Consider the following 17,239-nt stretch of genomic DNA (forward strand, 5'->3'; position numbering starts at 1 on the left):
TGCCGATTATCTGCATCTGTGTTTTATTTTAATGATTGCTCATCAAATTAATTAATTAAAAAGTACAAAAGGAACTTTTACTTTGTAAAACCTCAAGGAGCTATTTTTATTTATTCATTTTTTAATCAAAAATTTCACTTAACTTTATAAAAACAGTTGCTTGGAACTTGCTGTATGTGATGTTGAAAGGCTCAGTTTTGATAATACATTTGCCACAGGCATTTAACAAAACTTTGTGTTGGAGTTTGTTTTATTCTAAATTCAAAATAATGACAGATTTTAATTTTTTATTGTAAATGCATATCAGTTCCAAATAGTTCTCAATCCCATTAACTTCTAATAATCGGTATCTGTATCAGCCCTGAAAAACCAGCATTGGTCGACCCCTATTCTATTCTATTCTATTCTATTCTATTCTATTCTATCTCCCTCGGGCTCTGGATGTGGCTAAATCAGACATCAAATATGTTTGGTTTTTTTTGTGAATGAATTGGAGCAGGAGAGTATACGATATTTAACACCTGCTAACACAGGGGGAAATGCAGGAATGTGACGGAAAGAAAAAGGGTTGAATGAAAAGGTGACTTCATGTTTGGTCTGTGACTTTAATAGTGCAGCTCTGTGTGGTCTAAGAGGAGTGCAGGTCACCTGTGCTTGTTCAGCTCCCTCCCCTCTGACCTCAGGCTGGGGTCGCTCCACTCACAGCTACCAAAGCCTGCTTCCATTAAAGCAGCTAATCACACTGAACAGCTGCATCCCTCACTGTACAAATCCTCAACACCTCGCTCTCCCACCCACACATTCACTCTGGCAGTCAGACAGACACATATACCAGCATCCACGCACTCCCACTCTTCCTTTGCTAATGGCAAGCTGCGGCCGACTGATGTTTAAAGCGCGGGGTTTAGCGTGCAGGCCTGTGATAAGCCATGCTGAGCTGTGAAAACACAGATTACATTTCTGCGGCTTATTACAGACAGTGCGCCTCTGCCTCCCAGCCATACCGTAATTGCGACCCAAAAACCGCAGCCTCCGTTTGGCTGCGAGATACGACTTGATGGGGACCCCCGCGGCAGAGCTTTGACAGCCGTGCTAATTCAAGTCTACGTTCCCCCATATGTTTTACTGCATGCCAGCCCCCTCCTGTGATAAGCTGCAGCCACATTTCTTTTAAGTGCTGTCCTTTCATAAATCAAATCAAGGCGTAGATATCTACTGCTGTCTCTTAGTGTCATCTTCACACTTTCAAGACTCCATCAAAAATAGCATACGGGGTCCAAAATACCTCTGAATTTAACCACTAGTGCTGAGCGGGCATTCATCCTTCATTGCTATTCTGTATGTTGACGCTGATGCAACCTGTAAAGGAGTGTTTGAGAGCTAGCTCTAATGTAATAATGTTGCTTTTATGGGCTACATTTGATATTCTCGTATCACAAAATTGTTTCTAAATGAGATATAATTATGATATTTGTGTTTGATGTAGCACAAGTCGGAATATCCCGTCTGAAAACAAGCATTTACTTACTTGGAATGCCAAAGCCAACCAGGCATACATTAAATCCCTGTTTCTGGCAGGCTATGAAAGCGCCTCCATCTGCAAATACTTAGCCTTTTTTTCGCAGGCTCAATCAGAGATAAAGACCATTGTGTTCAAGGTCCACAAGTAAGACAATATCTCCCAAACCTCATAGAAAACAATTAGGACCCAGTAATTACACCACTTGCCTGGAATTCCAGCCAAGTCCTGAGGTTGGGGTGAGGAAATAAGAAAAAGAGATTGAATGTGAAAGGTGCCTGTCTGATGCAGTGTTATCTTACTCCACTTGGACTCTGATGGAGTGAGTTTGTTTATCAGCCGGGGTGTGATGTAATGTTTTGCTTGTGGAGTTCGAGCGGAATAGGCCAAAAAAGCCTCACGAGCCTGTGTATGACCGCATGACAGCATGGCGTAAACTCTTCCCTTAATGTTCTCTCATTTATCTCTGCTGCTTTGGAAACGCATAATCCAAAACTTAAACAGAGACACGTTATCTTTACTTCAGACCGGACCCGTTGATTTACGTATGTTGTCCAATTGGCTGGCAGGCGGAGGGGTGAGAACGGAGGGACACTAGAGAAAACAACTCTCTCATCTCCATTTAAAATACAGCCATATGAATGACGGTGTTCTCAGCTTATAAGGCAGTTTCTTTTCCGCTCTTGCACCTTGAAGCAGCCCCAGAATCCTGCTGACATTGTTGAGATCTGCAGTAATGCAGACCGGCCTTGAGAGTCAGACGTGGCCAGGGGCTTTTGGGGTGGCCTGGTGAGAGACGGGTGGAGGTAAAAGCAGGGCAACCCGAGTAAATGAGCAGATCATACACATTTTCCACAGTCTGTGAAAAGCAGACAAACTCAGGAAAAGGGACGATGGGAGAAATGGTATTTAACCAACACCGGAACCCAGAAAGAGGAAAGATATATGTATCCGCTGTTAGTTATTTATGAGATTTATGGGATCAAAAGCAGTATGGTTTTAATGTCTGACCTAGACACCTGAGTTTAAAAAGGATGATAGTTGTTTGTTCTTTTATGTGAAACAGGTGCTTTTTGTGCTGAGCCTTTTTAATTCAGCTGAAGGTCAAACAAGTGCTCAAAGGCGTCTGGAAATCCACAAAGAAATGTATAGAGATTTGCGAATGGAGCCACAAACAGGAATTAAGAGCCTGGATTTGAAACTTGCACCCACTGAACTAAGAGTGCAGCTTTAACTTCACTTGGCAACACTATGGCAACAGATTTAAGCACAATCCGGCCTCCAGCTTTGCCCGTGCGGCGAGCTTTTATTTCTCCTTAAAGCGGCGAATGAGGCAGACAGCAGCGGGGTATCAGGTTCTGTGCTGGCAAGAGGTTCTGCTCACGCGGCAGGAGGAGAACAAAGCGCCGGTGGCCCTGGATAGCATCCATGGTGCCGGAGAGTAAAGGCCCTGTGAATGGGACCTGTCACTTCCACTCAGTGCCGCCTGTGATCTGAGCCACCCGGAACGACGCTCAGATAAGTGGCTAATCCCAGCATCCCTGCTGGCTCGACAGCCCCCTACTGCCATGACAACCGGAGGGGAATCTCCTCCAGCAACAACTTAATTGGATAATTTCCTCCCTGTTTGACTGTGTGTTCCTCTGCTTTTGTTAAGTAAAGTCTGGGTTGTCTGACTGTCAATGTGTTCTTTGACTTTGAGAGCGGGGAAGGTCTAAAACAAGCATGACATTCAGGCGGTTTTGAAGTAGAGACATTTCTCCGGTTGCAGCCCCGCTGCAGCAGCCTGCAGGCCGCTGTAAGGGCCGAGAGCTGCTCTTAGTTCACCTGGGAGTGGTAGCGTAAAAGAGAAAAACAGCCTCTGCTTTCAAGCGCCACAAAAAGTGACCACTTTAACCACTGCAAACATTTATTGTCCTTTGTGTCGCAAAGCCTGATGATTTATGTTACACCCAGTCAAGTCCCGGCATAAACAGACGCTCCACCCTTCTCCCCAGTCTGCAGACACGGGGGCCAGTGCCAGGGGAAGTCATTACACACTGCGTGTGCGTGTGTGTGTATGTGTGTGTGTGCGTGTGATGGGCAGCTACTGTAGGCGAAAAACGAAAACAGCAGTGCTAGCATGGCACTTTAAGAGGATGAAGACTTGGTTCCAGCTGGACCATAAAACTCCAAACCACACAAAAGAACCGTTACGTAGCACAATGACTCTGAGAATGAACACATTAAAACTGATTAATGAAGTATCTGACTCACCCCGGACAGACTCAGGGTCTTATTTCTGAACTTCATTTAGACGACAGAAGGTGGCTTATGTAAGCTTAATGGAAATCACTCCTGTGCAAGTATTACTCGCACATGTGTATTTGAAGGCACATATGCAGGTTAGAACACAGCAAGGCAAAACGGGGGATGCAGATGGTGATAAAGTGTCAAAAAGAGGAAACAACAGAGAACCATTTTCCTGGATTGTGATAATGGCCTCCTTCGAGAACCAGCCCAACTGTTGTTCATTTCTATCAGCTGCTGTGTAACTAATGTGTGTCTGTGAGTCCGTCTGTCTTGACTTACCTTCTTCGCAGGCAGCGCCGCTGAATCCTGGACAGCACTTCCACTCCAGAGAGGTCACAGTGCGATACACCACTTTATAGGAAGGTCTCACAACAGTTTTGTAGCTGGAAAACACACATAAAATCTAAAGTCATTATACAAACACTGGTAATGATAGCTGTCTTTGTGTGCATTGTGACTTTAATAAACCACTTTTCTTTTTGGCAATGTGGGGAGATTTATGGAGCAAAGTTCATATGTTGCTGTGTGTCACTCAGTGAGTTAATCAAGTTATAACTGGTGCTATTTGATTTCTTGGTTTATCTGCTGAACCCTCCTCATTAACGTCTTTGTATTTCACTTATTTACCGGCATGCCTTTTGTCTACATCCCAGGAACAGGTGTGAGCTTGTTGTAAGAATTTTTCCAGGTGTTCTGTACTCAGACCATAACATGTGGAGCAGCTGTGTTGCATTTGATCTGTTGTTGAGAAATTGCTATATTTTACAGTAGATTTCCTCCTGAATGACAGATAATTCACTCACTGTTGGCAGAATGAGAAGAACAAGAAAACCTGCTGTTACTCTAACACTGTGGTGCTCAAGCATGGTCAGCCCTATCACATCATTAAAATTGCTACGTTTGTTGTGGTACATATTTTGAGCAGTTCATTAACAAGAGAAGCAGATATTAACAAATGGACTGAATTTATGCAGCACTTCTCTAGTCTCAAAGAGCACTCAAAGCACATTACAACACAAGCAAGCATTCACACGCTATCATGCAAGGCGCCACGTGTTCATAATGAGTGATAACAATTTACAACATTGAACTATACACACTCACAGTAAGTCTCAGTTTCTTGACCAAAAACACTCATGTAGACTACAGGGGGCAGAGACTGAAACACCAACCTACTGATTAGTGGACAACTGCTCGACCTCATGACCCACAACCGCCCTTTTTTATACCTGCCTGATTAAATTGTATTTTATTGGTCTTATTTTTTTTAAAAATGTATTTTATTTTTTATTGATTTATTTCAGTCCAGTTTTTTGTTGACAGATCTATAGTTTTGTTTCATTTTCCCTGCTAGGTGGGAGATACTGTAGTGGTCAGAAACTCACAATATCTCGGACTCAAGATTACAAATCAACAGGAATGGTTTTCCAACTTGCTTTCCTGAGTAAAGAATATGAATCGAATATGACATGACAAACGATGAAGCTAAAATTAACTCTCTTTGAGTCACACAAAAGAAGGATATTGACAGAGAGACATTGATTTTGAAAAGGGAAAGCATTTTTCTGCTATTGAGCTCCACTATAATTACAGTCTACAAAAGAAACAAAGTACCAAATAACACCTCTCTCTCAACTAACTTGCTTCTCTAACACAGTCGCTGTTATGAGAAGTTAAAAGTGGGTTCTCCACTTTAAAGGGCTCACATCTCAGTGGTACCACAGTAGTCCTGCACAGCCAGACTGACTGTATCTCATGCTGGAAAAAGCAGAATTCAACACTAAATGAAAAATATGCTATCTGTTGTTTAGATTTCTTTAAACCAATCACAATTGTTTTGGGCCCCTCTAAGCGCAGGATGGCGCAACAGTACTCTTGCAAAATTGTGTCCAGAGGGATTTTGCTTGAGTTTGAGGAGGCTAGTCATGGCATTAAAATGGCTAAATCCCTGCAAACAAAAGCAGCATATAAAACTCCAAGGTAGTTGTTGTTTTTACGCACAGTGCTAAAATTAAGCGTGAAGACACAGGTCTGGCTATCCAAGACTAGTTTCATAAAGCAATAGCAATTCTGTAAACAGTTAAATGACACGCTTATACCCACAGTCTACATCCTGAGAGCCACAGAGCAGTAACAGTGGTGGAAAGGTTGCCTTCTCACCTGCCTCCTGTACATCCCTGCGGCCAGCGGCACGACTGATAAACTCGCTGCAGCACTGTCCCATTCTGCACCTGGCAAGTCACTGTCTTAGTGATCGTATGAGGACACCAGTTCCTGAAGGGAGAAACACAGTGAGTGAAGTTAGAAATACAGAGAACGCTATAAAACAGATGTTATTGTTAGACCCAGAAGAAAAAGACAGTTAATAAGGTAGAACAGTGTATAGTGTCGAAACAAGCGCACTCAAACTAAAGCATGCTCACAAAAGGAAATTTGCCATGCAGTCACATTCAATACGCTCTTGTCTTCCCGCGGGTTTAGATTCTTCCCTCCCCTCCCCCACCCTTTTGTTTTGAAACTTCTTTATGGTGTTTACACGGTTTTAATCAGCCACGAGATTTGCAGGAGTGCATTGTGGGCCCTATTTACACTGTGGCCTCTCTTCTATCAATACACATCCGTTTGCATTCGGCTCTCAGAGGAGGTAAAGTCCCTCAGGGGGGAATAAAGAGGAGGACGTGGTCCCATACTGAGATTAGAGTTCTCAGCACGGGTTAATTCTGGGTCATGAATTCAGTCCCTTTCCAAAGAGTCTTTGGAGGACGTTATATCAGGACTCACTGAGGCTGATAAGAAACTTACCTGTTAGGGAAAAAAAAAGCTCATGTTTAAGTCAGAGGTTAAGATGTGATAGTGAGGATACGATGACTTAGAGCCGGCTGAGTCAAGTGCTCTCACGTACATTTCGGTTATTTCTCAGGCTTCCAGGAGCAAAATTTTATATTTCCACACAATAAAAGGGTCCTGTTATAGCACTTGATGCCACCATTAGGCAAAAAGCACCAAATTACGTTACCATAATTAACAGTGATTCATTTGAGAGCTTATCAGCTTTGTTTAATCCTCACTGAGAGCTCAATTACCCTTCTAACAGGGTCTGTTCCTGATAGCACTGTGGGCCATTGGAAATGTTTATGAGAAAAGTTTTGCTGCAGAGGCCAGTTTCATCTCCTTCCCTCACTTATCAACAAAACACAGGAGTGATTACTCAGCTTCTAAGTGGAAACAGACAACTTTCTTAACTTTTGCCCTCCTAGTGTTTCGGAGTGGTACTATTGTTGGCGCTTCTGTCACAAAGACAACTCTGTCTTCCTCAGAGCCTACCACAGTTTCCACAGTTTCCACAAAAAAAGCTGTGACAAATTAAAGAATAATCTCAAACATTTTCATTTAAATGGATGTCTGTTAAGTCACTGTCCATAACATTACACAAAGTTGATTGAGTCTATGGCTCACTGCTGAAAGTATTGCATTATGTATATATTTGCAGTTTTATAAACTGGGTATCAGCAACAACGTTTGCGGAAAAAAATGCTGTATTATGTTGCTGCTCATGCAAACCAAACATTTCCTACTGCTGCAGCTTCACATGCTGATACTCTGCACTTAAAATTTAACTGCTAAATTATGAGCTAACTTTTATTATGAAGTACTCACAGGAAATGCAATGTGTGTCAGATTAGCAGTAACTCTACTACTGCGGTTATTTTCAGCATTTTTTAAAAAGCAGATCAGTTTTAAATAATGCAGGGAGTGATGGAAGAAGAGGGAGCAGCCACAGTGAGCTGTTTGATGAAGAGCTGAGGGTGACAGGCCACACACCTCCAACTTATTGAGGAAACAAACTCCTTTTACTGTGCCTCATGCAGTATAAAATCAGATCACAGTTTCTCACAGAATGATTAAAAATCCTCATTATTGCCTGATTTTAATATAAAACAACAGTAGTTTATTTTGCCATCCCAGAACTCTGCAGAGTTAAGCAGCATTTGCTGCTACCACCAATAACTACAAATGTCGCCAATTCAGCCAGGACTTAAATTATTGAGATTGCCACTTGAAATTCTTTGGTAACTTGGGATGGTTACTGATAGCTACCTGGGAAAACAGAAGCACTATCCACTAATGGTTGATGCACTTCCTTTATGCCATAAACCAAGCCCTCATTCTCCTGGGAGACAGTTACATAGTGGAAGTGAGGCTTATAGGGAACCAATCTATATGCTGATGGTGTCGTTATTCTATAGCCATTACACTGTGCAATCAACATTTATTTTATAATGATGTGTTAAAGCAGAAGCGCGTCTATTTCCACTTTAATGTATGGAAAACACACTGAAGCTGTTTGATCTGCCATATGTTCCTATTACTTTATCAACAATGAAGTGTACAAACACTCAGATTACCTTCACATGGCTACAGCTGGAGGAGAAACAAGGACAACAATTACTATAGCCTGTGTTTACACAATCAATAGATGCATAGAGAGGGGGCTCCATGCAGAAACCACAAAGGAGACTGTGTGGCTTGTAGCACAGAGCTGCACTTTGTGTGTTCTGCTGCCAATGTGTTTGCAGGAGTGGGAGGGTGTTCCCACCAAAGTCTGTTTGTCAATATGTGAGACCATATGTTTGTGTGTGTGAGAGACGGTTTACACTAAAGGAAACTGCCGAGGGCGGAGGATGCGAAGCAGCCCTGAACCAGCTCCCATTAACAATCCCCACATGTTGTGGTGGCCGCACACACAGACCTGAGCCAGCCACTAATGCCTGTGCACTACTGCAGGTATTTCTTTTTGATATGACTATGTCTGGATTATTGACTGATCTTGACTTTTTTCATTCATGTAATGATCATTTAGCCTACAAAATAATGCCATTTTGATCATGTTTGCCATTAAGTTACAAACTGAGTCTGAATATTCCAAATACTATTAAAAGTAAAAGGGGTGTAAAAATAAGACAAAATTTGAATCAATCCTAAACTTTTCAAGCAGTTCAGTGAGGAGGGAGTTCATCTGCCACACATGTTATTTAAATACAAGCCCACCCTTCATGTATCTCAGTATATCCATCAGCCTTCAGGCTACAATAATGAACACGGATCTATATGATTACCCCATGATTGCTTTCCCTTGTCCAGAAAAAATTGCTCTAATCATTGGTGGAAAATGTAAGACAACGAAGGAGCTGTGGTCAGGTAGAGCTGGGAGTAACAGAAGGGGGTACTAACCCCGACTCCTCCCCACCACTTATCCTCCAGACCCAACAGATAAACATCAGAGTTTCCCAGGCCGAGAGGAGGCTTCACCTGGGAACAGCTAAGATTGTCACCAGGGGGTAGGAGAAGGGAAGTGGGGGTGGGTTTTATGATCTCCCTGTTTCTCTTTGCATAGCACTCATACGATTACCAAAGAGGAAATGCCAACCGCTGCTGCTTTAGTGAATGAAATAACAGGAGAAGTTTACAATTTCCCAAATGTCTTAACAACCCATACCTGCATTGCGTACATGACTGATTTAGACAAAACATAAAAGAAAAAAGCAGAAAGAACAGTAGTTTGCTCACTGCAGAGGGGATGAAAACCAAAAGGAGAATGTAAGTTGGTGGGTGCACATAAGGGGGGCAATATAATCACAGGGAGACCCCTCAGTCAACTGAAATTCTTCCAAGTCGAGCAGTCGCTTTGTTTTGTTTTTTGTTTTGTCAGTCAGTGTACTTCTGGGGACATTTCAGTCCTCAGATGAAGCTGCAGAGTGAACGCTCCTCGTTTTCGCACTGCTCTCTGGGACAGGAGGACCCAAACCCAAAGTGAGTGTGAGTGAGACAGAGGCAGCTGCTCACAGGAAGAGAGGCTTTACCCCGTCAGGCTCTGAGATAACATTATCCTCTGCCTTCTTCTTGGAGGAGGTATATTTACAGCTCAGAGCAACTTAAAAGGATGCAGTCGGGCTTTTGTTTGATATCTAGTGACGGCAAAAATGTTGTTGCATAGTTCTGATCCATTGATAGCATACTGAGCACACATTAGCTCAGAGGGCTAATTTGGCTTTTTTACTACATAATGTGCATGTCACTGTCAAACCCCATCAAACTCCTAAAACCTATATGGAAAAAATGGTTGAATATTCATATTGAACAGCTAAAGACGATCCAGCCCAACAATATTGTGGTATGAGACTACAAAGCCTATTGTTTTAGATTGTGTACATGGTAAAATCATGAAAGACTGTTATTTTATTTGCCTTTTTACACTTAGTTATATCCAGTAGGGCTGGGTGATATGGAAAATATTAAATATCACGATATTTCTGAGCAAATACCTCGTTATCAGTATAGCAACAATATTGTAGCGTTGACTATTGTTGCTCATAAAATACTTCTACAATTAGATTTTTGCAAAATAACCATTGGCAATGTGGATATAATGACTAAGTGGGTAAATGAAAATAATAGATCAGCTGGAACAATCTGGTAAATTAAATAAATTAGATTTCAATACAATAATGAAGCCTTTAAAGTCTCCTTGTCTTATAACCCAATATTAATATAATAAATATATCGTCCAGCCCTAATATCCACATTACTGATGCTATAGTATCAATATCAAGGTATAGGGCAAAATAATGTGCTATTTGATTTTCACCATATCTTTCAGACCTAGGTGCAGGTATGATTATGTCCTTTGGAAAATAAAAGATTAAAAAATCTATCTTACTTACAAGCCCTGCAGCAAATAATTTTCCTCTTTTTGTCGCAGAGAACTGCTACACAATGGTCTATTGAATTTTGTCTGGCTTTATTCATACAGTAAAGGGACACAGGTGCATGGTGTCTCTCTAAAATGTTTCATAGTCAACACCTTCCTCTTACTGGAGGTGTCCTTGTGTTATGAAGTGTGAAACCCACCAGCACCATGCTGTTTCACTGGCAAAAGCACCGAGCGGGCCCTCTGTGAGTATCAGGTCTCTAAGCACACATGGCACACTCTGAACGCCGGGCCCAAGCTAAATAAATCATCAACCATCTCTCACAGTCACACATACAGTCACGGCCAACGCTTATGAAAGAAATCCACCATCTTTAAGGGACGGAAAAATCACAGCTTTGGCCCATCTGTTACTTAACACTGCAGACGCCAAGACAGTAAAACATTGGAGGGAAACACAAACGTGCTGAGGCCTACATGAATGCAATCGCTGACAGAGAGCTGAAGCTGTATTCTAGTTGCCCTCATTTGGACTTGAACGCGATGTAGTGTGCATCTTTCATGATTACGCTTCTGAGTTAGAGCACTTTCTGCAGCAGACAGTGTGGGGAGGAAGAGGCTGGGAGCTGAGCTGTGTAAACTGTCAAGATAGCTTATGAGGGCAAAAACAGTGGTGAAACTCTGTGAAAAATGTCCCAGTAACTCCCTCTGCATCCATTCACATTCTGTGGGAGGAGGAGGGCCGAACACTCAAAGATATGTTGAAAATGCAGCATGAATAGAAATCTGAAGGAATTTCTCTAGATTTCTGTCTGTGGGAAAAATACTCGAGCAGAACAAGGGACAAAAGACAGATGTGGCATATGGCCAGACAGAGAAGAGAAGAGGAGACAAGGGTTATTTTATCATAAGGTCACTCAAGGGTGCTTCCGATGGGAGCAGGGAAATGGAAGGAAAGACAATTATGAAGCACTGTTGGTCCCATGGGATAAAGAGGAGGCATAAGATAAATGTGGTGCAAAAACAATTTGACAAAGAGAGAAATAGAAAGCACAGTCACAGTGAAATTAATGAAGAGAGAGGGAGGTTCCTGGGGTCATAATCTGCAGCTTCTAGTAACAACAGAAAGACCCTGAGTAGCTCAAAAGAGAATAGCGAAAAACAAATGCTGTTTGAATACATTTAATAATTATAAGGAATATTGGGGCTGGTGGGGTGTCATATTGCAGGTTCAAAGCTGCTGTGTGTTTTCCATGTGCAGACGGACAGTGAAGATCATCAAAGCACCTCAGTGAGGCCGTGACGGTCAGGGCTAAGTGACTCCTCATAGCAGCCTCGCAGGAACAAGAAAAACTCTCATTTGTCTTTGTCTGTTTTCAGCTTTCAGGCCTGGACACCTGTGTGCCTCAAGTGTGTCTCTGTGTGTAACGGGTGCAGGCATCTTTAAGTGTTTCAGGCTGAAAGTACAAAGGGAATCCCGTTCAACTGAAGAATTCACTCATAAGACAGCCATCGCTCCATACCGCTTAATTATAAGTCTGGATATTTGCCATCACTGAGAGCTGAGCTTTTGTGGACTGGTCACCTGCAGTGTACAGTACGTAACTGGGACACTAATATAGGGTTAATTTCATAACTGATTAATAAGTCCATTAGTTTCTTGATTAATAATTTATAAATTGGTGGAAAATGGTCATTACAGTTTCCTAAAGCCTATGGTGATGTCTTCCAATATTTTGATTTGTCCAACCAACACTCCAAAACCCCTAATGATTCAGTTTACCACTGCTGAATACTAGGGAAAAAAGCAAATATGAGTAACAGTGTTGCTACGATATGCATGACAGGTGCATGACATTTAAAAAATGTCAACCTACTAGCGCAGTCCACCAGCAAAAAAAAGGGAAGAGAAATACAGGAGGTAATGTGAAAATGGCTGGGATGCTTGGGTGAAAATGTGTACAGGCCACCGGGTTTTCTCAATTAGTCATGAAGGAATTTGTGACACCAAACAACATCCATCAGGAGATATATTTATACAGTCCAACTGCCTCACCACCCATTCCCCGACCCTCAGTCAGCGGCAGCAGCAACCTAAATCAAGCCAGTGCAAACCCCAGCTCCAGGGAACAGGACAGCTCCGACTCAGATCAGAAAACTTTCTGTTGCTGCCATAACACAAGTTAGACAACATTCTCTCTCATTCTCTCAAGACCTTGGACTCTTGGGAAAAAGAGTTCTGTCCAGCCACTAGTCCAAAAAACAAAGATATTTAATTTACAATCATATAAAACTGGAAAAAAAACAGCAAATACTCATGCTGAAGAGGAGTGAAACATCAAATTTTAGTATTTTTTACTCAAAACGTCACATTTGACTGATTAATTGCTGCAGCTCTACATTGGTATACAGTCACACTCCCTGGGAATCATCCTGATTAATGTATCAGCCACCAGTGATTTAATGCGCAATTAATGACTGCCCCCTAATACTTCTTTCCTTGAGCACATACATTATTTGAAATCTAAAGCCATTCTGCTTTAAGCCACCCAAGGCTCAGCCTGCTGTAATCTCTCTCATCTTCATTCCCATGCTTAAAGAAAAGGTGGATATGGTTAAGATGGGTGAGGAATGAGGGCGGCCACGGGGTTCAGACTGCCTGTCAGACTATGACAAGTCCTGCAAGGGAGGATAAAGAAGTCGGCCAGACAAGAAATAAAGAAGCAGCTACCTCTGTAACCCCACAATGTACTGAGCTCATATAGTCGTTAGGAACGACAAGGGTGAACGAACACTTTATCAGCTCCTCCACAGAGCGACTGCACCAGTCAAGAAATTACTCAGGAATCGTTAATCCCCTTTGATTTGGGTAATCACTGTGTGAAGACAGGGCTGGTATGGGGAGACATTCTTAGAGAAGGTTTTCCTGTCAAAGAAACTCAATCTGCTAAAATTTATATGCATTTCCTTTGAAGTACTTGAACCTCAATCTGTCATTCAGTGTCAAGTTAATAATGCCCATGAGAGAGCCTCCTGATCTCTGAAATCCCTCTGCCACTGTTTGGCTTTGTTGACACACCATAAACTGCTGCTTTTGCAGATCAGACAGCAGGTGGACTGAGCTCCTCTCATGTCACCTCAAACCCACTGACCTCGGAAAATGATTCCTGACTCACACCAACAACCGCTTCCTCTCTGTCTATCCTTACATTCCTGGCCACTCACAAACAGCAGCAAACCCACTGTAAACTCATCTCCCCTTCCCAGAACAGGCCCAGATGAGGTGGACTCCCAGCTGCTTGTGTTTAGTAAACATGTCCACAAACCTCTGGCCATGAGTGACAGGGGAGCAGAGCAAAGAGGTGAGCCAGTGGAGCGAGGCTGGGAGCGCTGAAAGCCACCTGGACACACCCAGAAGAAGAGGCCTCATCGGAGAGAAGAGGTGTCAGCCTGCGGCCACTTTCGGCCCACACACGCTTTCAACCTGACAGCGTAAATATTTGGAAGATGGGAAACGTCCTCTCATCATTGAGCACTGGCTAGTCTCCGAGCTAAACTTTAGCTCCGTCCAGGATGGAAGCAGAGCTGGTTAGTGCCTGTGTGTTTAGTCTGGTAGCTCTGCGTCATCAGCAGCTCACACACAGAGGATCAATCATTCCGTGAGATCTCCCTTTTCCTCCACCTTTTCTTCAGATATCAATCTTGTGCACTTTATCACAGACATAAAAATCATCACTCCCTCATTCGAAGTCTATAACTCTTATTCAAGATGCATCCTGTCTTCACCGCTGGGATACAAATACTGTAGGAGGAGGCTTTAAACGGACAGATGTGAGGACTAAAGGTGCTGCTTTGAAGAGCAACCTGACAGCTGAGAGGGAGCAGATGATGGAGTCGTTGCTGCTGCGTCTCCTGCTGCAGGGGATGAGGAGAACACACCTCAAAGACAGTGGAGGTGCTCTCACGAGTCCCACAGAGACAGGGTGGGTGAAAGGGGACAACAATGAGGACGGGGAGTCAGCAGAGCAAAGTGTGCTGCCAGCACAGGAAAAAGGAAACCAACTGTCAGGAAGACAATAGGACCTGGTGGATGGATGGAGATGGGAGTAGGCTAGCTCTGCAGAGTCATAGAAAAAGTGAGCCTGTGAGGTTTAAAAATAGACTGTATGGGCAAAAGGGTTATAGCATGAAGACATAATTGAAGATTAACATGCAGCAGTGTGTCTATGTATTGTAAAGTGACAATAAAGTGGATGGCTCCCTTACCTTTTCTGATAGACTGAGGTGTGAGAGGCTGCTGTCTGCGTCCCGACTGAATAGGTTTTGTAAAGTCCCGTCTTCCAGGTCCCGTCAACAAACGTGGTCAGCCAGAGTATCAGCACAATCCACAGTAAACTTTTTCTACAAAGCGCGGACACGCTCTCCGGTTGGCGCGGTCCCATTTCCGTGGCATCAAAAGTACGGCCAGAAAAGTTTAAACTTCCCCCGCTGAGAAAGCAGACCGGTTGGTGAATCCAGCTCGGTGGGGAAATTGTGTCAAACGGCGCTGAAGAAGACGCGCATCCTAAAAGTAGCAAACATGCACTTCTGTGGAAAACGATGTCTAACACGCGTTTATGCGTAAAATAGCCTGCTCCTAAAGTCCTAAGTGAACTAAAGAAAACTGCCGCCCCATAAACTCCCGCACTACCTCTGACAGAGAGCGGACATTTGAGAAATAAACCTCGATTGCGGCGTGTGTGGGTGTTGTTAAGTGTGTGTTGTCCTGCTTTCTCTCTCTGCTCTGACTACCTCCGTCTGTCTGTGCGCACATCGAGCTGAGTCTTCATTGCAGCGGGCATGAAACCACTTTTATAGTCTCCTCGGGTCTTTTAAAAGGCACAGCCTGCTGGGTCGTTTTTACCCTGCCCCGTTTCAACCTCTCACAGAGGACAATGCACGCTCAAGGCGACGGCACATTACGCATTGTTTTTTTTTTTCTCCCTCTCTAAGTGAATTATGGGCTGCTTCTTCTCCAGACTCATATGAAATCACTGGAGCTGTGCCGGTGATGAGTAATTGTTTTTCGGTGAACACAACAGAATATAAACAATATATGACTAAGTTCTGTCCCACTTAGATTAAAAAAAAAGTTATATTTAAAAAGCCCATAAAGTTTTAGGTTCATCATAGGCCTATCTATCTATCTATCTATCTATCTATCTATCTATCTATCTATGGTTTTGTCCTATGGTTGCCTTTTGCAGCTGTGGTCTGCAGCCTCTCTGTCAAAGCCATCAGTGCCCAGACAGACAGTGGCAAGAGAATAGTTGAGGTTACTGTAACCTCCCTCAGTCCATACATGTGGGACATGTAGGTTTACAGTGTAAGCAGCCAGTAACCACAGGGCTGCGGTCCTAGTCCAAACTAAACACCTGGCACTGCAACCAAAAACTGGGGCCCAAGATGTATATCTGCGGTTGGGGGGTGACTGCACCTCTCAGGCCCCATGGGTTGAGCTGCAAGTACCGCCAGCTGCAGAGGATGCTGCAAAAAAAGAGCACTTATGCAACTGGATAGTACAGTGTTTTGTAATTTTGGTGAAGTTCTCCGCTAACCAAAGACTGTGTTAACACTTTGACACTCAGAGACAGGCATTCAGACTGGCTCTAATCACCCCCTATACAACATGGAGATAGAGGCTAGCAGTGCAAGCACTAGAATGAAACTGAGTGAGCCCACCTGCTCTCAATCACTGCAAACGGAAACTGTTTGGGATTGTGAGGTTGGGGGAGGGTTGGAAAATGATGTGTCAGAGTTTTTTGTTTCAGGGCACCCATGGCATTTTAGGAGGCCACTTGGAGCAGGCAATAGTACCAACAGGAACTGAAGCAGCTTAGGGTTAATGTAAATCCCTCCAGTCACGAGCAGCTGAAATTAATTTTGACCTCCGAGGAGGGAGACGAGGGTTGGTTCCATTGAGAGGATTTTTTTTTAGTAGTAGTAACTCTCCTGCTTCCAGCATTTCCTTCCCCTTTACTATGCAAACAGAAGGAGCTATATTAACTATTGTCTGTGTAGGTGTGCATGTATATGAGGTTGAGGTACATTAAACAGCACACCATTCTTTCCCTTATTCAATAGGGAAACTCAGTTCCTCCCCTCCTGTGTTTGGTCATAAACATGTCCTGATTTCCCTCTTTATGATAGTCCTACTAGTTAAAGATGAGAAAGGGCTGTCTAACCTTTACCCTCTGCCATTCAGAGGGAGGCTCAATGGTGACACAATAGACTGACAGTGATCTATTAAGAAAATACAATTAAATGTAAATGTGACATATTTTCATTTTATTGGGTTGTTTGCCTGATTTCAGTCTATATTTCACAGTCTATCCTAACCAGCACATCCCTGATCACAGCTGCACATGCACAACTCCAGCTGAATGATGTATGTTGTACGCTGTATGGTGCAAAACAGTTTTTATTTCTGTGTTTCTGTAATCTCACTGCCACGCCAGCTGCCAGATCCACTGGGGCTGTCTGAGTTTCAGAGTAAACTTCACCTGCTTTGGCATGCTTACCTCAGCAGCCTCGATTACTCAGTGCTGCACTAGATCTGTTTGTTAAATGCTACAATAAAGCATACGCTGCTACCTATACTGCAGAGAACAGCTGAAAAGCTACTTGGATAAAGTGGAAAACTTCAGCAGCCTTTGGTCAGTGGTACATTTTCCACTGTG

At 43.1% G+C, this 17,239-nt stretch overlaps 1 protein-coding gene across 3 annotated transcripts in view; it reads right to left on the bottom strand.

Annotated features, from left to right (window-relative positions):
* Positions 1-15,476, bottom strand: part of emid1 (EMI domain containing 1) — a 68,834-nt gene extending 53,358 nt beyond the window's left edge. Inside the window, exons 1-3 of one of the 3 annotated variants that reach the window (XM_042488354.2) lie at positions 14,787-15,476; positions 5,972-6,085; positions 4,091-4,194 (exon numbers count right to left, since the gene is read on the bottom strand). In XM_042488354.2, coding sequence (XP_042344288.1) covers positions 4,091-4,194; positions 5,972-6,085; positions 14,787-14,962 — 394 coding nt within the window. In that variant the 5' untranslated portion in view covers positions 14,963-15,476. The remainder of the gene's footprint in view (positions 1-4,090; positions 4,195-5,971; positions 6,086-14,786) is intronic. The other 2 variants (XM_088076792.1, XM_042488355.2) reach the window with 2 other exon arrangements.
* Positions 15,477-17,239: the final 1,763 nt, after the last annotated feature.

Source organism: Plectropomus leopardus, chromosome 4, assembly GCF_026936395.1.
Source record: "Plectropomus leopardus strain MGB_pleo_1.0 chromosome 4, ASM2693639v1, whole genome shotgun sequence".
Classification (NCBI taxonomy): domain Eukaryota; kingdom Metazoa; phylum Chordata; class Actinopteri; order Perciformes; family Serranidae; genus Plectropomus; species Plectropomus leopardus.